The sequence below is a fragment of the Haemorhous mexicanus genome, chromosome 19 (genome assembly GCF_027477595.1).
Source record: "Haemorhous mexicanus isolate bHaeMex1 chromosome 19, bHaeMex1.pri, whole genome shotgun sequence".
NCBI lineage: Eukaryota > Metazoa > Chordata > Aves > Passeriformes > Fringillidae > Haemorhous > Haemorhous mexicanus.
This window is the reverse complement of record NC_082359.1, coordinates 13887260-13912450: the sequence shown is the minus strand read 5'-3', so window position 1 is coordinate 13912450 and position 25191 is coordinate 13887260. Positions and strand designations below refer to the sequence as shown.

At 51.2% G+C, this 25191-nt stretch overlaps 1 protein-coding gene across 3 annotated transcripts in view; it reads right to left on the bottom strand.

Moving 5' to 3' along the window:
- ADGRD1 (adhesion G protein-coupled receptor D1) overlaps positions 1-25191 on the bottom strand; it is a 133913-nt gene that overhangs the window by 25658 nt on the left and 83064 nt on the right. For all 3 annotated transcript variants that reach the window (XM_059863167.1, XM_059863168.1, XM_059863169.1), the window contains 5 exons: positions 16727-16830; positions 14178-14289; positions 8320-8473; positions 5410-5476; positions 4437-4503 (listed from right to left, as the gene is read on the bottom strand). In XM_059863167.1, coding sequence (XP_059719150.1) covers positions 4437-4503; positions 5410-5476; positions 8320-8473; positions 14178-14289; positions 16727-16830 — 504 coding nt within the window. The remainder of the gene's footprint in view (positions 1-4436; positions 4504-5409; positions 5477-8319; positions 8474-14177; positions 14290-16726; positions 16831-25191) is intronic.

Sequence of the window (25191 nt, the reverse complement as noted above, 5' to 3'; positions counted from 1 at the left end):
CTTAAAGGAAATGTGGCAAAGATTGTCTTGCTGTGCAAAGACCTTGGGTTTAAAGGGAAAAAAAAGTGGACAATGTGAAGGTGAAAGACACATTTCCCCCCTCCTGTCCAAAGCTGCACATCAGCTACAAAGCATCAAGAACAAGGGCAGAACAAAACTATCCTGAGCTACAGAACAAAGAGAGAGAGAAGACTTCAAAAAAAAGCTGTTCCTCAGTTAAAACTCAACAATCATCCTCTGCTTTGAATAAATATTCTAACTCTGAGGATGAGAGGGTGAATTAAAGATGTTGAAATTTGACTATAATTATTTCCTTGGGTTTTTTCCAAATCTTCTGACCCCTTTTTTAGTTTTAGGTTTCTAAGGGCAGGTCCCCACGTGCTGTGGAGTCAGAGCATACCTGTAATAGTTCATTTTTGCCATGGCCCCTGAGTTTATCCAAGGGCCATCCTGGGGGACTGCCAGCTCCTCCAGTGTGCCTGTTGCTCATCAGCTTTAAGAGATAAGAGGAGAAATTCAATGCTCTTGGGACCACTTTCCCTATTGCTACCAAATCATATTTTGTAAATAACCTCTGTAAATCCTTCGAGGTGGTAATGAGCACATTTGAGAAAGCCATTTCTGTGCTCTCCTCAGAGCCTTGCAAACTCTCACCTGAACTGCAGCACAGGAAAACACAATTTGCAGGACAGCAAGAGAGGCCCTGGCACTGCAGCCCAGGGCTGGCACTGACATGTGCTATGAAAAATCCTTTTATTAGGATTTCTTCTTCTTGAGCTGCTGAGAGGCCTCAGGAACAAACTGTAAAAAATTTTTATCTGTTGCTGTGGAATGCAACAGGTAGATCTGTGATTAGTCTCGTTTGGTTGTTTCTAATTAATAGCTAATCACAGTCCAGCTGTCCAGACTGTCTCAGTCAGAGACAAACCTTTGTTATTAATTTTTTTTCTATTCTTAGCTAGCTTTCTGTTGAAATATTTTTTTTATTCTTTTAGTATAGTTTTTAATGTAATATATATCATAAAATAATAAACCAAGCCTTCTGAAACACGGAGTCCAGACTCTGGTCTGTTCCCTCACCCTGGGAGCCCTGAGAACACCACCACAGGGTGTGCTCCTCGCCCTGCCTGCAGCACAGCCTCTGCTCTGGCACTCAGAGCTCCCTGCACCCTGCCCCATCCATGGGATCACACCACGGCAGCAGGTGGCTGACAACAAACAAACCTTCTGCCACAAGTTTCAATGTCTCCTGTCAAAACTTCAGGTGCTTTGTCAAGTCGGGCTTTCCCCCTGGACTGAAGACACATCCCAGGGCACCCTGGGCTGAGCTCAGCTGGGTTTGCAAAGCAACTGCAAGGGTTTTTGGGGAGCTGCTTTGAGAGCACGATAGAGGCTTGTGTGCTGTGGTTTGGGGTGTGGGAACAGTGATCTCAGCACCTTAAGGTGCAGGTAGAAGCCAAAAGAGCTGCAGACAGAGGGAACTGTTTCCCTCATCACAGCCCTTGACTCAGACCCCAAGGAAAGAGCATTTTTGGTGTGGGAGTCTGTAGGGCTGGGAGGTTCTGGGAATCTCTGCCTAGAGAAGCGTGTGTGAGTGTTCCTGCCCTCCTAGAAGAGTGTGTGAGTGTTCCTCCCTTCCTAGAAGAGTGTGTGAGTGTTCCTGCCCTCCTAGAAAAGTAAGTGTTCCTGCCCTCCTAGAAGGGTGTGTCAGTGTTCCTTCCCTCCTAGAGAAGTGTGTCAGTGTTCCTGCCCTCCTAGAAGGGTGTGTCAGTGTTCCTGCCCTCCTAGAAAAGTGTGTGTGAGTGTTCCTCCCATCCTAGAAAAGTGTGTGTGAGTGTTCCTGCCCCTCCTAGAAAAGTGTGTGTGAGTGTTCCTGCCCCTCCTAGAAGGGTGTGTCAGTGTTCCTGCACTCCTAGAAAAGTGTGTGAGTGTTCCTGCCCTCCTAGAAAAGTGTGTGAGTGTTCCTGCCCTCCTAGAAAAGTGTGTGAGTGTTCCTCCTGTCCTAGAAAAGTGTGTCAGTGTTCCTCCCCTCCTAGAGAAGTGTGTGAGTGTTCCTGCCCTCCTAGAAAAGTGTGTGAGTGTTCCTGCCCTCCTAGAAAAGTGTGTGAGTGTTCCTCCCCTCCTAGAAGAGTGTGTGAGTGTTCCTGCCCTCCTAGAGAAGTGTGTGAGTGTTCCTGCCCTCCTAGAGAAGTGTGTGAGTGTTCCTGCCCTCCTAGAGAAGTGTGTGAGTGTTCCTGCCCTCCTAGAGAAGTGTGTGAGTGTTCCTGCCCTCCTAGAAAAGTGTGTGAGTGTTCCTGCCCTCCTAGAAAAGTGTGTGAGTGTTCCTCCTGTCCTAGAAAAGTGTGTGAGCATTCCTGCCCTCCTAGAAGTGTGTGTCAGTGTTCCTGCCCTCCTAGAAGGGTGTGTGAGTGTTCCTCCCCTCCTAGAAGGGTGTGTCAGTGTTCCTCCCCTCCTAGAAGGGTGTGTCAGTGTTCCTCTCAGTCCCAGCCCCTCCACATCGCTCTGCCTCAGGCTCCGTGGTGTCTGGGCAGGATGAAATGGACTGTGTCTGCCTGGTCTGGGGAGTGGGAGGGGAAAGGAGCAATGCCCCTCTTTGCTCACAGCATAATCCTCTTTCTTGGCAGAGACACTGTGGATTGAACTAGTCAAACACTGCTTTTTGAGAAGTATTTTCAGATTTAAATGCTAGTTTATGCAGCTGGTGGCTGATTTGTTATTAAAGAACACAGGCACACGTGCACACACCCCAGCTAGTGTTCAGCCCTGTTATTTCCCTACAGGCACTAACACATTTTTCAGCTGGAATTTCCATGCCCAGAGGGGTAATTTGTCAGCTCTCTCGCTGCTATTTTGGGCAGAGCTGGCTTTAGACTATTTAACAAATTGCTCTACGTGGATCAACCTTGTGAGCTCACTCTTTCTCTTTCTGAAAGGATTTGCATCCCTACAAGAACATCATTTGAGCTGCACAAATGTTATTTATCATAGGTCAGAGCCAGCCAGCCAACTCTCACTCTCCCAGCAAGCAGCTGTGCATGCAGACTGCTGGAGGCTGTGTGCCTCAGGTGGTGAGCACCTCAGCACCTGTGACTTCGGGTGACCACCATCCTCGGGCAGCAGCCTGGGAGGGTTTGGTGCCACTGACTGCATCTCACTTCCTCCTTTGGTGCTGAGCAGTGGCCAGGAAGCAAGTGCTAACGTGAGCAGGGGGCACTTGAATATGAGATTATTGTAACTGCTCTCCAACCATCTGTGTCTGCACACCTTTGAATCCAAACTGACCTGCAGAAGCCCAGGGTGTACTTTCTGTTTGCCAAGCAGGTACAGAGGTATGCAGTGGCAAACACTGGCTGTGCATGTGTGGATCTGTTCCTTCCTTTGGCTTCTGAGCAGGACCTGGGGGGTTTCTGTGGGATGAAATCTGGGCAAGTCTCTCTTCTGTGCTTTTTTAAAATGTCCATGCCTCTAGAAGTCTGAGTAGAGCTTTAAGGGCACCTGGTTTCACTGATCAGCGAGCCCACTGCATCCTCAGGCTCTCAGTCTGGCATCACAGACAGCACTCAGGTAACCTGGTCAGTGCAGGCAGCAGAAGCAGTGCAGGTGAGGTGCTGACCTGGCACAGGTGTCTGCAAACACTCCTGACCCCCGGGGAGAGCACAGCTGCAACTCCCTGCCATTCAACATGTGAGCACCATCCTCCACCTGCTGGGGAGTGCTTGTGTGCCAGCAGTGCACACCTGCCAGCAAACTCACCTGGGCAGCCCTGCCCTACATGAGCCCAAACTCACCTGGGCAGCCCTGCAAACTCACCTGGGCAGCCCTGTCCTACCTGAGCCCTGCAAACTCACCTGGGCAGCCCTGCCCTACATGAGCCCAAACTCACCTGGGCAGCCCTGCAAACTCACCTGGGCAGCCCTGTCCTACCTGAACCCAAACTCACCTGGGCAGCCCTGCCCTACCTGAGCCCTGCAAACTCACCTGGGCAGCCCTGCAAACTCACCTGGGCAGCCCTGTCCTACCTGAGCCCTGTAAACTCACCTGGGCAGCCCTGCCCTACCTGAGCCCTGCAAACTCACCTGGGCAGCCCTGCAAACTCACCTGGGCAGCCCTGCCCTGCCTGAACCCAAACTCACCTGGGCAGCCCTGTCCTACCTGAGCCCAAACTCACCTGGGCAGCCCTGTCCTGCCTGAGCCCTGTAAACTCACCTGGCAGCCCAGCCCAGCCCACCTGCCCTACCTGAGCCCAAACTCACCCTACAGCCCTGCCCTGCCCAGCCCACCTGCCCTACCTGAGCCCAAACTCACCTGGCAGCCCTGCCCTGCCTGAGCCCAAACTCACCTGGCAGCCCAGCCCAGCCCACCTGCCCTACCTGAGCCCAAACTCACCTGGCAGCCCAGCCCAGCCCACCTGCCCTGCCAGCTGTGCCTGTACCTACCAGAATGACAAACATGGCTGGTGCCACAAAAGCCCAGATCGCTCCGTCCTCCAGGGAGAGCCAGCAGCTGCAGGGGGATCAGAGATGTTCCAGAGCAAACACACAGTCATTTAGTCAGTAATGTTATTAATTTAAAAAAACAACTTATAAAACAACCAAAAGAGAGTGCAAGAAGATGAATTTGAAAGCCAGAGCATGACAGCCCATCAGGACAAGGCTCCTCCTCCCTGACGCTGGGGACCCAAGGTGGGATCTCACCTGGGTTTGTCACACGGCCAGTGACACCCCTCTGCCCCAGCCCCCCCTCACAGGGGGGCACAGATGGGAGGAGGAAATGTTTTATCTGCAATTTGCTGTCCTGGTGTCCTCGGCCTCGGGCTGTGCCAGGGCTGGAGCACTCTGAAATGTCTCACTGCAGTGAATTTGTCTCATTGCAGCCAGAGACAGACCGCAGCCCTCCCTGCCTCCCCCGGCTGTGGTGGGGAAGGGGCTGGCAAACACAGCCAGGGACCTGTTCACCACCTGTGAAATCAGCAAATCCTATCGTGTTCTTTCAGATAATTTTGCTCTTCTTTTCCTAAATTAGAAAGGAAATTAATTTTCAAAGTTTTGGGCATTATCCATTCCAGTTTCCAGGTGGGTAACTGCAGTTTTTCCGGAAGATTGAACATCTTTAATCAATGATTACTCTCATCCTGGTGCAAGCTTTTCCCCCTGAGCAGGGAGCTCACTGAGGACTCTCCAGTGAAAAGCAGGAAGAGATCTCAGGAGCTTTCTGTGCATCATCTCTGTGAAAAGCAGACTTGAGGCTTCTGTGTTTAACAACATCCCTGCACAAGCCATCCTTTGCAGCCTCTCTGCCCTGCTGCTCAGGGGGATCCTGCAGCACCACAGCCCAGTTAACACACTCACAGGTTTCCTCCCCACCAGCTCTGCACCCCGTGGCACCTGCAGGGAGGGGTTTCACACTCACTTGCCACTCTCTCCATAGCTGTCCAGGGACGAGGTGGCAGAAATGACACAGATCACCAGCGGGCAGCCTGCAGCAGGGCAGAGAAAGGCAGATCCAGAGGCATTGTTAGGAATAAAAGTACATTTCAGTGAGCCCTGCCAGCTCTGCTAGATTTTGTATGAACAGAACAGCTCAGAGCCATCTTCAAATTGAGGCTAACTTGACATCCTCCCGCAGCTGTTTAATCCAACATTAATTAACTGATGTCAGACAAGATGACTTGTTAATACAGTACTAGTTTAACTGTTAAACTGCATCAGTGCTAATTTCCCTGGGAATCACTATCCTGTTTAAGCCTGGCTTTGGTTTATGGACTGCCCTGTTTTAAGCAGTATTTTTACCACGTTCCCCCAGGTGAGTGCATTTTTGCTCAAGAATTCAGAACGACTTAGGGGGGAGAGCAGAGTTCCTCACAGGGGTGCACGAATAGCAGCTGAGAGGACAAGAGTGCTGAGTTTTGGGTATCCAGAGCACCACACCCAGCAAACTCAGTTAAAACTGACTGATTGAACATAAATGTGCCAGAGGTCTGCAAGATTTCTGTGTTTAGAGGAAGCTCTGTTTCCAGGTGGTTTTGACTGGTGCAGTGGGCTGTGCCCCAGGAGGTGGAGGAACGTTCATGGGATAACACAGGAATCACAGAGAGGCAGATCTGCTCCTGGTGACACAGAAATTAAATCACACAAATCACAGAGAGGCAGATCTGCTCCTGGTGACACAGGAATTACATCACACAAATGACACAGAGGCAGATCTGCTCCTGGTGACACAGAAATTAAATCACACAAATCACACAGGGGCAGATCTGCTCCTGGTGACACAGGAATTACACAAATTGCACACGGGCAGATCTGCTCCTGGTGACACAGGAATTAAATCACCCAAATCCCACAGAGGCAGATCTGCTCCTGGTGACACAGGAATCACAGAGAGGCAGATCTGCTCCTGGTGACACAGGAATTACATCACACAAATGACACAGGGGCAGATCTGCTCCTGGTGACACAGGAATCACAGAGAGGCAGATCTGCTCCTGGTGACACAGGAATTAAATCACCCAAATCTCACAGAGGCAGATCTGCTCCTGGTGACACAGGAATTACACAAATGACACAGAGGCAGTTTTGGTGACTCAGGAATCACCCAAATCACACAGGGGCAGATCTGCTCCTGGTGACACAGGAATTACATCACCCAAATCTCACAGAGGCAGTTCTGGTGACACAGGAATTAAATCACCCAAATCACACAGAGGCAGATCTGCTCCTGGTGACACAGGAATTACATCACACAAATCTCACAGAGGCAGATCTGCTCCTGGTGACTCAGGAATCACCCAAATCACAGAGAGGCAGTTCTGGTCCTGGTGACACAGGAATTAAATCACACAAATGACACAGAGGCAGATCTGCTCCTGGTGACTCAGGAATTAAATCACCCAAATCACACAGAGGCAGATCTGGTGACTCAGGAATCACCCAAATCTCACAGAGGCAGATCTGCTCCTGGTGTCAGAGCTGCTCTGGCCCTGTTGTGCCACTTCATTCCAGGCCAGGAGCTGGAGAGGAGGCCAGAGATTCACTGCCAGCAGTTCTGAAGGCAGTGAAAGCCATCCACTCAAATATTAAATGATTGCCTGCTAATTCCTGTATGATTTAATAAAATGTGAAGGTTTGAGCTTTGATCATCTTACAGAATTTAATAAACAGGTCCCAGACAGAGTATTAGACATGATAGCTTAAAGTATCAATTTTCTTTTTAATTCTTTAGGTTTTCTGCATGAGGGTTTTACAAAATTCTCTGGCAGGCAATTTCTGCTTAATTTTGCCACTATCATCCTCACAAATTGTGTAAAGTTTTCCAGCACTGCCAGAAGAAGCATTTTTGGAAGAAGTATTTCCATTCTTTAATAACTGCAGCTAGAAGCACATTTATAAATATTTATATATTTATATGAAGATATATTTATAGATATGGGGTATCCTCTGCAGTTAAGAAGCATTGTATTTTGAAAGCTTCTGTGAGTTCTATACAAGGAAAAGCCCCAAAGAATACAAAAAAACCCAGGCTGTAGAAACTCTGTGGCAGATAATTCAAAACAATTTTAGGACATCAATTCTAAAAGCCTAAGTATGTCATTTATTGAGAAAGATGAAGCATTGGACACAAAAGAAAGTGTATTTCCCTCCAATGATGAAAAGATCTACTTTGCTTGATGGGGATGAGTATATTCTCCCAATTTATATTGGGAAGTTCATTTTCTGTGATTTTCTTCTGCTGTGTTACATCAGATCTGGGCAACAAATAACAGGAAATTATGGAATTTATGTCATTTGGCAGCTCAGAACAAAGTCCTCACTCTGTGGCAGTTTCTGCAGGAAAGGAAACTGCCTGGAGTGGGAAAACATCCAGCACCACAAACTCTGTCACCTGCAAATGGGGGGACTGAAAAGCTTTGCTTCAGCAAGGCTCCAGCCCATGAAGCCTCCTGCTACCCCTGTGCCCTTTTTCACACGTGACTTTGCAGGGTGCAGATGGAAGAAGGCTCTGGTGTGAGTGAGAACCAAAAAAGGAGCACAGCAGTGTGGTGACACCTCCCTCCCTCCCTCCCTCCCTCAGGGCTGGCTCTGGTGGGGCAGCCAAGGGTCTGGTCTGGCCTGCAGAGGCTGTGGCATGCCCTGCACTGCCGTGCCTCAAGGACTGCACTTCTGCAAGCCCCACTGCAGTCAGAAAAATGGTGCATGTTCTCATCCAGCAGACCTGCCCTCAGTGAGCAAACTGTGACCACAAGATGACAATTTCAAATATGCTTCTGAGTATAATCTTGTCCCATAGTGAGGAGACTAAAGCAAGCAGCTGCTAAATGCTTACCCCATCCAATTCCATAATAATATAAGTGCTTGCTTTCTTCTGACCCAAATACTTTGATCACCATGCTGTAAAGATGAAATCCTTCCACCAGCATCCATGCAAATGCACTCAGGAAGAAAAAATGAAGGAGAATGGCCAATATCTTGCAAGGCAGCTAAATTAGGAGTAAAAATGAACACATTAGTTCTTTGTGATACAGTCACATCAGTTTTCTTTTTTTTTTTAACTTCTATAGACATTTACAGGCTAAATGCTAAATCACTGGAGTAAAACTGTCTTAGGAAGCAATAGACAATTTCATTTTTCTACTGCATTTTCAGATAGCTTCAGAGTAACAAATCCTCTTACCTTTAAAAAAATAATAATAAAAAGCCCCCTAACAGCATTGCCAAATGTGGTGTGGAAATCCAGATGTGTTATTTATTTATAACAGTAGGAGCAACACTCCCATTCAAGTCTACAAAATATTTAGGGAATCAAAGCTGAGTGTCTGCATCTGCCTGCTGAGCCTGTAATCAATACAGGAGTCAGAGAAGTGGGGTGCAAGTGCTGTCTGTACCCTGCTGCCTGCTCTCCCTGCAGCTGCTCCTCTCAGCCATCTGCAATTCTCCTCTATGCCTCTGGCTGACCAGCCTTAAAAACAGAATGGAATCCTTTCTTCTTCCCCTGCCTCAGGGCCCCCCACTGGCCTTTCCTCACTCACTCTCTGCTTTCCCTTTCCCCACTCTCTGCTTTCCCCTTCCCTCACTCTCTGCTTTCCCTTCCCTCACTCTCCCCTTTTCCCTTCCCTCACTCTCTCCTTTCCCCTTCCTCACTCTCTGCTTTCCCTTCCCTCACTCTCTGCTTTTCCCTTCCCTCACTCTCTCCTTTCCCCTTTCCCCACTCTCTGCTTTCCCTTTCCTCACTCTCTGCTTTCCCTTTCCTCACTCTCCCCTTTCCCCTTTCCCCACTCTCTCCTTTCCCTTCCCCACTCACTCTTTCAAGGAGGTCTCAGCAGAGTGGCTGTGCCCATCACTCAGGGACAGAGCAGAGGTGACTGCAGGGATGTCCCCAGGGTGATGTCCCCCCAGGGATGTCCCCACAGGGCGATGTCCCCACAGGGATGTCACCAGGGCGATGCCCATGAGAGGACCTGGTTTGCTCTGCCCCAGCTCAGCTCAGCTCAGCCCTGTGTGTGGCAGGCTGCTGGATGGACACTGTGCCCTGCAGCTGTGCCATCCCTCTGTGCCACCCCTCTGTGCCCTGCTCTATGTCCTGCAGTTTTACCATCCCTCAGTGCCCTGCTCTGTGCCACCCTCTGTGCCCTGCTCTGTGCCACCCTCTGTGCCCCTGCTCAGGCCCCAGGGGCTGCTTGCCCCCAGCCCAGGCTGGGAAGGCTTTTCCCCCCTCAGCCCCAGGAGGGCTGCAGGCTGTGCTGGGGCAGCTGCACCAGTAGGAACCAGTTTGCTGCCTCAGGTGTCAGTGGTCAGCTCCCCCTGCTGTGGGGGCTGGGCTGGGCTGGGCTGGGCTGGCTTTTGTTCTTTGTGCTGATGATTTGGGATTTTGTACTCCAGTGAAAACTGAAACGTTGGCACTGGGGAGTGCAATGATAATGGAGCCTTTCCTGCCCAGGCTCACTTGGACTTGTGCAAGGACATTCTCATGCAAATCCAGTGGGACTACCTGTGCTCAAAAGCAATAAATTTGGGGTTAATTTGTGTAACTGAGGTCTGTATGTGGTTTAGTATTCCACAAAGTTCAGTGACATATTATTAAACCAGATTAGCTTATTGACAAAAGCTGCAAGAGCCTTTCCAGTTAATTTTATCATAAGGCTATAAAATCCACTTTAATGCCTTTTGATTTCTACCAGAAGATTAGTCCACAAAAATCTAAATGCAACATAAAGCTGACGCACAGGCTAGTTCTGTCAAAGGGATATTTTCCAACCTTAGAGCAGCCAAACAACATGAATCACAAAGCAGCAGAAAAAAGCACGCAGTGAAGTAGCAGGAGGCTGGTCTGGATAGAATTTTGTATAATACCTATTGCAGATTTTGTACATAAAACCCACAGCAGAGTTGCTGCTCATTCTGGTTGGGTTTTTTTACCTTAATTATTGCTTAGCAGTTACTCTTACAGGGCAAATTGCCTTCAGTGAACGCCCTGAGGGGCTGAGCCTTCCCACACTAAAGCCAAGCAGGTCCCTCCTCTGCACCCTGTGAAACTCCCACCTTCGGCAGAACGCCCGAAAAAGGCAGATCTTGGTCCTGCTGCTCTTAGGGCTGGCAGCTGGGGCTGTGTGGAACAGCAAAAGCAGCCCAGCCAGCAGCCAGGTCTGCCCTGCCACTGCTGAGGAGAAGGTAAGGCAGGCTTGCAGAAAGGCCAGGAAATATTTGTCATTTTTTTCCTGAGGACAGTCTTAAAACAGATAGGTAATTTTACAGCTGTATCACAAACAAAAGCAGGTTGTTTCACCTCTCCTTTTGGATGTCCCCAGCAATTCCAGGCAGGAGTATTGAGTGAGAAAGAGATAAATACCCTGATCCAGAACTGCAGATAGTAGAGACATTAGATTTTTGGGCTGGGAAAAACCCAGTGCTGGCTCACACCTTATACTTCAATTTTCATTTTCCTGTGTCTCAGTAATATAAAGACATAAAAAGACATCCTGGCTTTGGGAAGAACTGCCTTCCTGGAATATGCCATGATCAGTTAACTATTGATGATAGGTGTCAATGACCAGCTTTTTATAAATAAATGAATAAATTAGTTGTACTGGAAAGATTAAAGTCCCATTTGTGAAGACAGAGCTTTGTGGTTAAAAATCACTATTATTCTACTAAAGAAAAAAAATCCACTGTTATTCTAGAAAAGCAAAATTGCTGTGGAATGAATTGTAAATCATTACCTAACGCACCTGAAAAGAGCAGGGAGTGCTGAGTGCCACACCTGCACTCAAAGCTGCAATTGCCCAGAGCCAGAGGGGGGACAGGACGGGCAGGCTCAGGGCAGGGAGCGATGCCAGCCTCGTCAGGGGACACAGAGGGTCCTGCAGGCTCCCAGAAGGGCTCAGCCCACGCAGCAGCCCTGGCAGAGACTGCAGCCTGGCACCTGCTGGTGCAAGCGCTGCCTCCCTCTCTCTGCAAAGCACCCTCAGCAGCTCAATTAAAGCTGCAATTAAAGGCATTTAGGCTGCTGTCAAAGCTAGTCAGGAGTGGGTAACGACAGGAGACCAATAAAAGGATGAATCACAACCCCCGGATCCCAAGAGGACAAAGCATAAAAATAAAAGCCCAGCAGACAGTGTTTGCATCAGGTCTGTCGACTTCCAGATCTCCACAGAGTTATCCCCAACAATCACAGCTCTTAGAGAGGAGGCAGGGCTAAAACCCAGGGATTCTGTGAAGCATTTCCTTTCTCAAAGCCTGGGGTGTAAAGCAGGTGTCCCCTCCTCACGCTGCCATCCCCATTTCACCAAAGAGGGTTTGGGATGGGGTCAAGAGGAAATCTGCACCCCCTGAACTGCAGCCTGAGCCTGAGAGAGTTTCACAGGCTGGACAAAGCCAGCAGGGCCTGAGTGTGACCAAGGCAGGTCCTGAAGGTGGGTGGCCCTGGGGCTGGTCCCTGCAGAAGGTGGCTCTCCTCCTCCTCCTCCTCCTCCTCCTCCTCCTCCTCCTCCTCCTCCTCCTCCTCCTCCTCCCCAGAGCAACACACAGAGGGTGGCCCTGGGGCTGGTCCCTGCAGAAGGTGGCTCTTCTCCTCCTCCTCCTCCTCCTCCTCCTCCTCCCAGCACACAGAGGGTGGCCCTGGGGCTGGTCCCTGCGGAAGGCGGCTCTCTTCCTCCTCCTCCTCCTCCTCCTCCTCCTCCTCCTCCCCACAGCAGCACATGCAGGGTGGCACTGGGGCTGGTCCCTGCGGAAGGCGGCTCTCTTCTTCTTCTTCTTCCTCCTCCTCCTCCTCCTCCTCCTCCTCCTCCTCCTCCTCCTCCCACAGCAGCACACGCAGGGTGGCACTGGGGCTGGTCCCTGTGGAAGGTGGCTCTCCTCCTTCTCCTTCTCCTTCTCCTCCTCCTCCTCCTCCTCCTCCTCCTCCTCCTCCTCCTCCTCCTCCTCCTCCTCCTCCTCCTCCTCCTCCTCACAGCAGCACACAGAGGGTGGCCCTGGGGCTGGTCCCTGCGGAAGGTGGCTCTCCTCCTCCTCCTCCTCCTCCTCCTCCTCCTCCTCCTCCTCCTCCTCCTCCTCCTCCTCACAGCAGCACACAGAGGGTGGCCCTGGGGCTGGTCCCTGCGGAAGGTGGCTCTCCTCCTTCTCCTCCTCCTCCTCCTCCCCCAGCAGCCCCACAGCAGCACATGCAGGGTGGCACTGGGGCTGGTCCCTGCGGAAGGTGGCTCTCCTCCTTCTCCTCCTCCTCCTCCTCCTCCTCCTCCTCCTCCTCCTCCCCACAGCAGCACATGCAGGGTGGCACTGGGGCTGGTCCCTGTGGAAGGTGGCTCTCCTCCTCCTCCTCCTCCTCCCAGCACACAGAGGGTGGCCCTGGGGCTGGTCCCTGCAGAAGGTGGCTCTCCTCCTCCTCCTCCTCCTCCTCCTCCTCCTCCTCCTCCTCCCCCAGCAGCCCACGCAGCTGGAGCTCCACGCACGGAGCACGCTGAGGGCCAGGCTGGCCTTGCTGAGCTGCAGCGAGGCTTTCACAGCCCATCTGAGGGACTCGGCTGAACTGTCTGACACTTTGGGAAGGATGACACAGCCAGCCCTGTGAGAATCCTCTCGCTGCCGTGCGGAGCGAGCCTCCCGCCGCCCTCAAGCCCGTGTCCTTCACACGGGGTCTTAGCTCTCTACTTAGAGAGGATTATTTTCATGCCTGGTTTCTACTGTCTTCAGCTTCATCTTTTGGGCTCTCCAATGTCTCCATTTCGTTTTCCTTCTAAACCACCCCCTCTCACTTTCTCCCTTGCACATTGCACGATTCATTCAGGACCCACCCGAATGTAAAACAGCAAAAGAACACGAACTTAGTTTTCCAGAGTGCTTTGAGGTCCTCAGGTAATGACTGCCTGTGCAAACCAGGCATTCCAGTTATTTATAAACGTAACAGAAACTCAAGGGATCCCATCTGAGCTGAATATAAATTTAGGTAGCTGTTGTATTGGCAAAATGAACAATGTGCAAACCTCACATTTACTTCCACGGAGAAAAAAATACCCCCACCACCACCCCCCAACAACAGAGACCTCTGGCTGCCTCTGAAAAGTAATGTGGAGCAGCAGCTGGTCACAAAAGTAGCCAAGTTTTTTACCAGCACAAACACAGAGCACCCTGGAAGTTTATTGTAAAGTCAGGTTTTGTTTCTGCTCTCCAGGTGGAACTTCCCATCAAAGACCTTGTGCTACTTTAAACTGCACTTTTAAAATGAACTGTGGAAAGAAACTGGGTGTACAGGTGAGTGATGCTGTTAACTTGGCCCATTGGTCTCCCTCTGCCTGGGCTGTTCTGGGTGCCAGTGTGATGGTTGGACCTGGCACCCTGCCTGAGCAGCTCCCCTGCAGCAGGATGCATTTCTGGCCAGGGTGTGCCACAGGCAGCTCTCCCCTGGCAGAACCTCCCCTGGTGCGAGCCTGAGCTGCCTGGGCTGCCCCAGGGACCCCTGAGACTCACGGTTGGGGGGCTGAGCCACCCCAGAGACCCCTGAGCTGCCCCAGGGACCCCTGAGACTCACGGCTGGGGGGCTGGGCTGCCCCAGGGACCCCTGAGACTCACGGCTGGGGGGCTGGGCTGCCCCAGGGACCCCTGAGACTCACGGCTGGGGGCCTGAGCCATCCCAGAGACCCCTGAGACTCACGGCTGGGGGGCTGGGCTGCCCCAGGGACCCCTGAGACTCACGGTTGCGGGGCTGAGCTGGAAGCTGGCCAGCAGCAGGGCCTGGGCCAGCAGCACGGCGCTCGACAGGTTGGCGTGGATGTGGTAGCGCTGGTTGCGGATGGTGCTGACAGACCTGCAGGGCACAGAAACACCTCAGCTGGGCTCCAGGGCCACCAGGGCACGCAGCAGCAAGCTCTGAGCTGGCTCTTGGTGTGGCTGGGGTGACCCTGGGGCCTTGGGGGCTCTCCTGCCAGCAGCGAGGGCAGCACCTGAGCGCAGCCTGGGCACCCCCTGCTCCCCTGCAGGCAGCAGAGCTCTGACTGGAGGGGTGGCCAGAGCCAGAATGCCAGCAAGGGCTTGGTCCTGGAGGGGCTGGGCTGCCCAGGGGGTCACACCCGCTCCTCACAGAAAGCACGTGGCACCTGTGCCCCCTCTGTGCCAGAGCTCTGCCTTTGGTTGGTTGGTCTTTGCCGTTCTGGGAAATAAGGGAATGGGAAAAGACTTTGGTTCCAGTTCTGGTTTATGCAAATATAACTTCTGAGCACAGGAACGACAGCTCCATGCACAGATGGGCAGTGCCTGTCTTGACAGGGACCTGACTGTGGTTTCAACATCATCGGAACATATCTCCCCTGGCTTTTCCAAAACCAGCTGGAAATCTGACAAGAACAGGCTTTCCTGGAAGTCTGCTGACCTCGTGTTTCTGTTCTCATCCCAAAATAGGAAACAGAAAACAAAAACATTGATCTGAACATCTCAGGCTTGCCTTAAATTCTGTTCTCTTTGAAAAACAAACAGTCCTGGTGATAACAGGTTCCCATTGCAATGCACCCTCCTGCTGCCCCTCGGGGGGAGAGGACAAGCAGGGCTGAGATCCCAAAAGGAACTCAGAGGATGCTGTGCCAGCTGCCAGTGGCTCTGTGCTGGGGAGCTCCGTGTGCCACAGCTGGGCAGTGCCACCCGGGAGGGGAGCAGGGCTCGCTGCCCTCCTGGGAAGGGGCTGCCACTGCCAGCACGTGGAGCAGCAAAGAACTTGCCAGATTCTTCTCCACTTATGTCACAGTCATCCAACAGCACATTGCAAAATTCCACTTCAGCTGCTTAACGAGACCCTGCTCTCCAGTGAAAAGATAATGGAATTGCTTTCAGCTGGCAGTTTGAAGGGTGCTGTGTGTAGGTGGGCTGCTGAACCCTGTGACAGTCAGCTGGCTCCAGGCTCTCTTCCAAGTCTTCTGCTTGCCTCCAGCTCCTCGAGGAGCTTTCAGCCCTGCTGCACCTCCTCCTTTTGCTCCTTCTTCCTTTCTAAGCACTCTAACACCCAATTTTGCCCTCAGCTCAGACTAAGACGGAGAAGATCATTCCCCTCAGCCTGAACATGCCAACAGCACAATGTCAGAGAGGCAGATTTGGACTATTTAGAGTGGATTTTGCCACACGTTATGCCCTTAGTCCAAGTACGACCAACACAGACCTCGAAACTTGGAAATAATAAATAATTCAGGTCTGGAAAAAACAAGCATTGCAATCAGTGCACTGAGATTCAGCTGGTCCTTTTCCCTAGAAACTGGCCTCTTTACAGGATGTCCAAAATACATGCTTAGGCACAGAAAACAAGGCTCAAACTCCAAAGTGGGAACAATATGGTTTAGTGTGTGAAAGGAGACAAGAATCCCACTCCTTGCTCTACTCCCAAAGTGCTGCTCAGCCTTGGACAAGTTACTTCACCCTTAGTCAGGGTCAGGACAAGTTACTTCACCCTTCTGTTTCTTATTTAGACACAAACCTTTCGGAAAGCTTTTTTCCAGAAATGTTTGTATCAAGCCCAGCTGGGCCTCAAGCTCCTTTGTCACTAGGGGAACATAAACAGGAATAGAGGTCCTGAGTGCCCTGGGCACAGGGAGCCCTCACAGGGCTGCCTGCTTTGGGCAGGAGGTGCAGAGGTTTCTAAGCCCGAGCCATGGAGAGAATCTCACACTGCTTACAGCGTCCTTCACCCCACTAGAGCAGCACAGAAACCCAGGCTGAAGGAGAGCAGCCAGAGCCCTGAGCACACCCGTGGGCTGCCTGAGGGAAGTGTGTACAAGCTGTGTGAAACCAGAGGCAGGCAGTGCTGCCCGAGCCTTCCTTCCTGGGCACTCCTGAGCACCCTGCCTGACAGACGGGATGGGGGGGAAGCACCAAGTCTGTCTGTCCCCCCCGAGCACCCCAAAGGTGTGGGGGCAGAGGGGGTGGTCCTGCAGCCCCTGCTCACCAGGATCCTGCTGGAGTCCAGACCACGGCCTCCTACGAGCTCTTTGCAAGACTCCTGAACTATAGCAAAGCATGGACAGTTAAAAAAGAATTAAAATCTCCCACGAGATTGAAATAGCTTGCTATATAAAGACCATCCCATTTCAGGAAATGAAAGTAATTTAGAAATAACCAACCAAGTGTTACAAAGACATGTGCAGAATCTAATTAAGGAAGGCTGTAGAATCAATAGCCTTTGTTTTATCCCGAGCAGCTGAAGGGATCCTGCTTGCCCTGCCGCGTGCTGGCTGCTCAGCAGGCACCAGGTTAAAATTACTCACGACAGCACGGCGAACGTGACCAGGGTGATCGTCAGGCAGAGGATGGACAGAGCACAGCCGATGTAAGTGATGGAGGAGAGGGCCACCTGGTGTTCTCTCGGCAGCTGCAGCAAGGAGAGACCAGAACAGAGCCGTCAGCAGGTGCCACACTCAGAGACCAGAACAGAGAGACCAGAACAGAGCTGTGAGCAGGTGCCACACTCAGAGACCAGAGACCAGAACAGAGCTGTGAGCAGGTGCCACACTGAGCAGAGACCAGAGACCAGAACACAGAGACCAGAACAGAGCTGTGAGCAGGTGCCACACTGAGCAGAGACCAGAGACCAGAACAGAGCTGTGAGCAGGTGCCACACTCAGAGACCAGAGACCAGAACAGAGCTGTGAGCAGGTGCCACACTGAGCAGAGACCAGAACACAGAGACCAGAACAGAGCTGTGAGGAGATGTCACACACAGAGACCAGAACACAGCTGTGAGGAAGTGCCACACTGAGCAGAGACCCAAACACAGAGACCAGAACAGAGAGACCAGAACAGAGTTGTGAGGAGGTGCCACACTCAGAGACCAGAGACCAGAACAGAGCTGTGAGCAGGTGCCACACTCAGAGACCAGAACAGAGAGACCAGAACAGAGAGACCAGAACAGAGAGACCAGAACAGAACTGTGAGGAGCTGCCACACTCAGCCCTGCCCAGCCTGTGGTGCTGGGTCCCTGTCCTGTGTCACACCAGCAGCAGCAGATCCCACCGTGGCTGCAGGGCTCAGGCAGCCTTGGCAGCTCAGATTAGGAGCTGACAGGGCCCAGGGATGCCCCCAGAGATGCCCCCAGGGATGCCCCCAGGGATGTTCCCAGGGATGTTCCCAGGGATGCCCCCAGGGAGGCCCCCAGGGAGGCCCCCAGGGATGTTCCCAGGGATGCCCCCAGGGAGGCCCCCAGGGAGGCCCCCAGGGATGCCCCCAGGGATGTTCCCAGGGATGCTCCCAGGGATGTTCCCAGGGATGCCCCCAGGGATGCCCCCAGGGATGCCCCCAGGGATGTTCCCAGGGATGTTCCCAGGGATGCCCCCAGGGATGCCCCCAGGGATGTTCCCAGGGATGTTCCCAGGGATGTTCCCAGGGATGCCCCCAGGGATGTTCCCAGGGATGCCCCCAGGGATGTTCCCAGGGATGTTCCCAGGGATGTTCCCAGGGATGTTCCCAGGGATGTTCCCAGGGATGCCCCCAGGGATGTTCCCAGGGATGCCCCCAGGGATGTTCCCAGGGATGTTCCCAGGGATGCCCCCAGGGATGTTCCCAGGGATGCCCCCAGGGATGTTCCCAGGGATGTTCCCAGGGATGTTCCCAGGGATGCCCCCAGGGATGTTCCCAGGGATGCCCCCAGGGATGCCCCCAGGGATGTTCCCAGGGATGCCCCCAGGGATGTTCCCAGGGATGTTCCCAGGGATGTTCCCAGGGATGCCCCCAGGGATGCCCCCAGGGATGCCCCCAGGGATGTTCCCAGGGATGCCCCCAGGGATGTTCCCAGGGATGTTCTCAGGGATGCCCCCAGGGATGCCCCCAGGGATGCCCCCAGGGATGCCCCCAGGGATGTTCCCAGGGATGCTCCCAGGGATGCTCCCAGGGAGGCCCCCAGGGATGTTCCCAGGGATGTTCCCAGGGATGTTCCCAGGGATGCCCCCAGGGATGCCCCCAGGGATGTTCCCAGGGATGTTCCCAGGGATGCCCCCAGGGATGCCCCCAGGGATGCCCCCAGCCATTCCCGTCCCTGTGCAAGCACCACCGTGCAGGGAGTCCCAGCAAAGCAGAGACCCCCCCCAGCAGAGCTGTTCACAGCACTGAAATGACAGATCATCACGGGTTCTGGGCAAAGGAGGGAGCTGGCTGGCACTCCAGCATGGAAAGCCCAGCACGGACCCAGTGTGAGCAGCAGGAGGGCAAACCTCTGCTCTCAGCCTCTGCTTCTGCCTGCTGGCATCTCTTGTGGAGGGAATGCAGGTTTCAGGAGCATTTAAACTGTAACTCCACGTGCTCTCCCCCAGGATCTGTGTTAAACCTGGACAGAGTCAGTGCAAGGAGGACAGGGGGGTTTGGCCACTCATCCTAAGTTAATCAGCATGTGGCTTAATTTTCCATCCAAGTTCTCATAAAAGAATGACAAAAGAGCCACACCCAGCAAGGGGAGCCAGGCAGTGTTAATATGCAAGAAGGAGAACAGAGCTGGGCAGGAAAAAGCTTTCTCATCCCAGAAGAATTTTCAAACATTTTTCCTGACTTGATTTTGGATAGACTTGACATTTTCATAAACCGAAGGAAAAAAATTACTCAATCAAAACGTTTTATGTTATGATGCTTGAAATACTGTGTTATTGTTTCAATCTCAATTTACTATTAATTAAATTCCAAGCTAAAAAATAATTCATTGATTATAAAAAATACTAAAGGGAATGATATCTTTCCAAACTTTTTTACAGCACATTCATCTAATAAAAGCTAGTCCTTTCACACATGTTTGGGATTTTCTATTATTTTCCACACACACAATAAAATTTCCCACCCAAACAAAGTATTCCATCAGAGATTACCAAAGCCAAGCAGCTCTACCAATGAAGTCCCCATTAAAATTCCTTTGACAGGAGGGAAATATTGTGCTGTGTGGTCATGGGAAAGCACAAACACAGAGAGGAGGAGGTGTTGTGTGCAGGTTTTCAGTGTGATTACCTGGCAGGTGCAGCAGCCCACGTGTGCTGAGTTCCTCAGCACCCTGAGAGCCTTTCAGGGATGCACTGAAAGACAACTGTTGCTATGGTGCCTCTGCTCCTAGGAAATATGATGCAGCTCTTGGGTATTTTTTCTTTCCCAGCCAAAGACACATTTCTTTTCCCTGACTGGGCAGCATCAATTACAGAAACAAAAGAGTTCTGTGTACTGGAACAGCTTAAAAGCTCCAGATAATTCCTACAGAAGAGATGCTGTCATCCCTCATCCCCCAGAGGAGGCATGCCCAGGCATTCTCCAGAACATTCCTGGAACAGGAATAATCTGTGTGGCAAATGGAGCAGTTTAGGAGTGATTTCCTCATCAGGTACATTCATGTCCAAAATGCATGGACCTTATTTCCTGCTGCCTCCACCCTCTTCCCTGGCTGCAGGTGGCTGTCAGCTCTGCAGGAGGAGGAGGGGAGCTGAGGAGGCTTTCCGATGGAAAGTCTCTCTGAAATCAGTGTTTCTCAGCAGTCCTTAAGGCAGAAAATGTTCCCTGGAGAGTTCCCCTGCTCAGGGGGAATTCAGATTCGCAGTGCTCTGTCCTGGTGTTTGCCCTGGCAGAGATCTCAGAGGGGTGTGGTGCCCTCACTGTCACAAATGCAGAAATCCAAGCAGCAAACCAGGGGAAAAGGGCAAAAATCACAGAATCACTGAAAGGCCTGGGTTGGAAGGGACCCTAAAGCCCATCCAGGGCCACCCCTGCCATGGCAGGGTCACCTCCCGCTGTCCCAGGGTCACCTCCCACTGTCCCAGGGTGTCCCAGCCCTGTCCAGCCTGGCCTTGGGCACTGCCAGGGATCCAGGGGCAGCCCCAGCTGCTCTGGGCACCTGTGCCAGGGCTGCCCACCCTCCCAGGGAGGAATTTCTTCCCAATGTCTGCTCTGTACCTTCCCTCCTTCCCTTTGAAGCCATTCCCCTTTTCCTGTCCCTGCCTGCTCCTGTGAACAGTTTCTCTCCATCCTGCAGGACCTTCGGGTGCTGGAAGCCACAGTCAGGTCAGCCTGAAGCCTTCTCCTCTCCAGGCTGAACAAACCCAGTTCTTTCCACGTGGGGAATGCTCCATCCCCCCCAGACCAAACTGTTTGTTTTTTCCCATAGTAATCCAAAAGAAGATACTGATCACACAGAGATTTTTTTCTCTCCAATTTCTTTGATATCATGTTTCTAAGAAAGTCTGTCTCTGGGTTTTAGTTCAGTCTTTCTCCAGAAACCCCTGCAGGGCAAGACAAAATGCGAATCCTCTATGACTTAGAAATGAAAAAGGGAAAAAAAAAATCTCTTCTACAACAAAATGTAGAAGATTCAGTGAAACCTGAAATAGCCTGCACAGGTCCCTGCACCTGTGAGCTGGAACTTGCTCTGGCTCTGGTGAGCACCACCAAAACCTGACGAGGCTGAAGAGTGCTGCCCCTAAATCAACACTCACTTCAGTCTGGTGAGAGCTGTCTGGAAAGCAGCCCCTGCAGTGTGAGGGACAGGGCTGGGCTCAGCCTAGAGCCAGGCTTCACTGCTAGGATGGAGCCAGAGGAGCCTGCAGGGCTGCTCCAGGGGGAGGGCTGGGAGCAGCTCCTGCCTGTGCAGGTGTGAACTGCAGGAAAAAGAACTCAGGAGAGCACAAAGAGAGGCCTGGGATGATCTCCAGCCTCCCTGCAGGGCTGCGGTGAGGGAGGGAAAAGATCCCCGCAGACCCCTCAGCCCAGCTGTCACTGCACATCTGGATGTGCTGTGTTCTCCTCGGAGGGCACGACAAGGAGCAATCTGCCAGAAGTGCCTGGGCTGTCAAAGCATTGGGCCCCATTAATTAAGGAACTATTTCAATTAATTCCAATGCTCAGATAAGGGCTGGTTTTACCTTACCTCAGCTTGTCTTTTTGAGAGTTTACAGGCTTCCCGCATGATGTGGAATATAAAACAGTAATTTGTAGTCAGCACAAAAACTCTAATCAAGCTGCAATGCTATTATTAAGGAAAATAGCATTAAAAAGTACCAAATAAAACATTGAGCAAGCTGTGAAGTCATCCCATGAGTCTGATTCTCACACTTGTCCCAGCCCACACTGAATTATTCTTTCCTTCTAAGATGTTTTCCTTCCTTGCCTTGATAGGGTCATTCTTTCACTCTGAAAAGCCAGGAAACGAGCTCATGCAGTCAGGAGTGTCAGCAATCACCAACACTGAGAGACAGATGTTTCTGGGTTTCAGCTTTGACAAGGTAAAATCAGGAATTCCTCCCTCTATGGAACTCCCACCCTCTCAGCCGAGGCTGCACCAGCCTCACCTCGGCTGCTGCTGGAAGCCTGGCCAGAGGGATGGAGCAGATCCACCCTCCTGTGGCACAGCCCACTGCCCAGCCTGCTCTCCCTCCTAGGAGAAGTCACTGCACTGCTTAACACTTCTAGTTTGGGAACTCAAAAACCACTCACAAGCAAGCCTGGAAATGCTCCTGGAAAGGCACAGCTCAGACTGCAAGTACAACCTTCCTTTCACTACTCAGGCTGCAAGTACAACCTTCCTTTCACTACTCAGGCTGCAAGTACAACCTTCCATTCCACCAGGTCAGACTGCAAGTACAACCTTTCCTTTCACAGCTCAGGCTGCAAGTACAACCTTCCTTCCACAGCTCAGGCTGCAAGTACAACCTTCCCTTCACCAGCTCAGGCTGCAAGTACAACCTTCCATTCCACCAGCTCAGGCTGCAAGTACAACCTTTCCTTTCACAGCTCAGGCTGCAAGTACAACCTTCCTTCCACCAGCTCAGGCTGCAAGTACAACCTTTCCTTTCACAGCTCAGGCTGCAAGTACAACCTTCCTTCCACCAGGTCAGGCTGCAAGTACAACCTTCCTTCCACCAGCTCAGGCTGCAAGTACAACCTTCCATTCCACCAGCTCAAGCTGCAAGTACAACCTTCCTTCCACCAGCTCAGACTGCAAGTACAACCTTCCTTTCACCAGCTCAGGCTGCAAGTACAACCTTCCATTCCACCAGGTCAGACTGCAAGTACAACCTTCCTTCCACCAGCTCAGACTGCAAGTACAACCTTTCCTTTCACAGCTCAGACTGCAAGTACAACCTTCCATTCCACCAGCTCAGGCTGCAAGTACAACCTTCCATTCCACCAGCTCAGGCTGCAAGTACAACCTTCCATTCCACCAGCTCAGACTGCAAGTACAACCTTCCATTCCACCAGCTCAGACTGCAAGTACAACCTTCCATTCCACCAGCTCAGGCTGCAAGTACAACCTTCCTTTCACCAGCTCAGGCTGCAAGTACAACCTTCCATTCCACCAGCTCAGGCTGCAAGTACAACCTTCCATTCCACCAGCTCAGGCTGCAAGTACAACCTTCCTTCCACCAGCTCAGGCTGCAAGTACAACCTTCCTTTCACAGCTCAGACTGCAAGTACAACCTTCCCTCCACCAGCTCAGACTGCAAGTACAACCTTTCCTTTCACAGCTCAGGCTGCAAGTACAACCTTCCCTTCCACCAGCTCAGGCTGCAAGTACCAATCTTTCATTTATAATGCTGTTCACAGCCAAAAAAAAAAATCAAAAGTAAAAAGGAAAGTGATACGTAACCCCTCTGTTTATAAATAACTGCAAGGAAGATGCAAACATATTCTAATAATGAGATGGTACCTTTTGTATCTGGGGAGCTGGGAAAGGTCATTCAGGCTGAAGCCTTGTTCAGCAGGCTCCACAGGAAAGACTGTGTGTGTCTGGAGGAGAGAAGCTCCTCATTCATGGGACCACACACAGCAGCACAGCAGCCCCTGGCCAGCCCAGAGCACTGCCTGGGCTCTCTGCTCAGGGCTCCCTCTTCCAGGGCACACTTGGCCCCTGTCCCTGTCCCTTTCCACACTGTTCACCTCTCAGACTGCACCCCTCCTGCTCGGCAAAGAGTGAACTTCTGGCTTTCTCCAAAGGAAGGCGTTTCTAACCTGACATTTTCCCCTCACTGCAAGGCATCTCTCTAGCTCTGCCTTCAGAGGTCACACATCAGGCAGAGGCTGAGCTCAAACACTTCAACCAAGGCTTGTCAAAGCTGATCCTGACAGGGTTTGCCCCTGATCCAAGTCACAGCTTCACCATTTAGACACCAAAAGCAGCAATTTCACTGTCCAAACGGCTTTAGAAATCTCCTTTCTGAAAAACAATTCCTCCTCCAGAAAAAGGCAAGTTCTTGAGCCAGAAAAGGTTTTACAGCCCCAAAGGTGAGTCCTGCAAGCTGAGGAGGATACCTCAGCTCTGGTTTGTGTTCCAGCCTCACTCCCTGCACAGCCCAGGACGGGTCTGCACGTGCCCATGTGTGGGCACACCTCATTAAACCAGGTATTTCTGCACTGCTGGAAATGCCACCACAACTGCACTTTTTTTTATCCTTGCTCACCCAAAGGCTGAGGCTGTCTGAACTGTCTGTGCAGATCTTTTCAGTTACACAAACTGTCAGTGGCAATAAACAAGGACCAAAAAAATCACAATACCTATCCAATTTTTAAATATGCGGCACAAAGAAAAATGACTGGACTTAGGCATTATTCTTTTCATGTTCCCAGCAATGAAAAGCATGCTGAGAAAAGTAATTATATAAAAATTACAAAACAGCAGAAATCAGAGAGTGCCACATTATTTCCATTTCATTGTCCTGTTTGAGTGTGGAGCTGGCTGAAAACTTTAAGAAAAAAGTTTATGATTTCAGACTGCTATTTTATTGCACACAAAGTGCAGCGTTTGATTAATAACTGCAATACTAGATTTAGGAAACAGTGCTCCAAACTGATAAATTACCCATCTATCCCCCATATTTTTAAAGTATTTTGCAATACTGGGACTTCTTCAAAACAGCCTTTATGAACAGGAATTGATGCACCTTTTTCTCAGTCAGCCATGCATTATCAAAACTCAGCTACAGCAGTGAAAGCCAAAATAAAAACACATACATTGCCACGAGAAAAGAAATTTGGGATGATTTTCTTTTTGTAAGTAGAAGCTCACAGATGAATACCCAAACCTGTTCAGAATCCTGGGCTCCCTAGAAATGCTAAGGGCTGTTTCTACAGTTCCACCATCAAGATCAGACAGTTTTAAATATTTTCCCTGTACAAACACTTGTCTGCTTACAGGCCCATGGTGAGCTGCTTGAACTGTATTGATTGATGGTCTCCTGTGCATTGTGAACAGGCATAAAAACAAAGTCATTTCTAGCTTTAGAAACGCAGAAAACGTGTTCAAAACCCCAAACAATTTCTTCCACAGACTGTATAACACTACTGCCTAGCTGGAAATGTCCATCCACATCTGAACTTTATAGGAGCCATTTTTATATTCTCACAGTTGGAACAAACAGCAAGAGGAAAAACAGGAAAAAAGAACCATTTAAGAGAATGGTTTAGGAGACATAAATATTTCAGCTGTGTCCTCACTGGTGTTTTGGGGGAGGGCGACCCAAGCTTCCAACTCTATTTTGCTGTGGGAGAAAATGATTCCTCTTTAAAATGGTTTTTGAACCCTGGGTCCCCAGGTGCCCACCATCCTTTAGCTGAAGTGACATTTACGTGGCAGATGGTACAAATAGCCTGGCATGCTTTGGAGTTGTTGGATCACTACAGAACCCAATCTGCCAGATGGCTGGCATGTTCCTTGGCAGGAGCAGAGGGCCCTGCTGACTGAGGGGGGTGAAGCTGCCCAAAATGCAGCAACAGCAGCTGA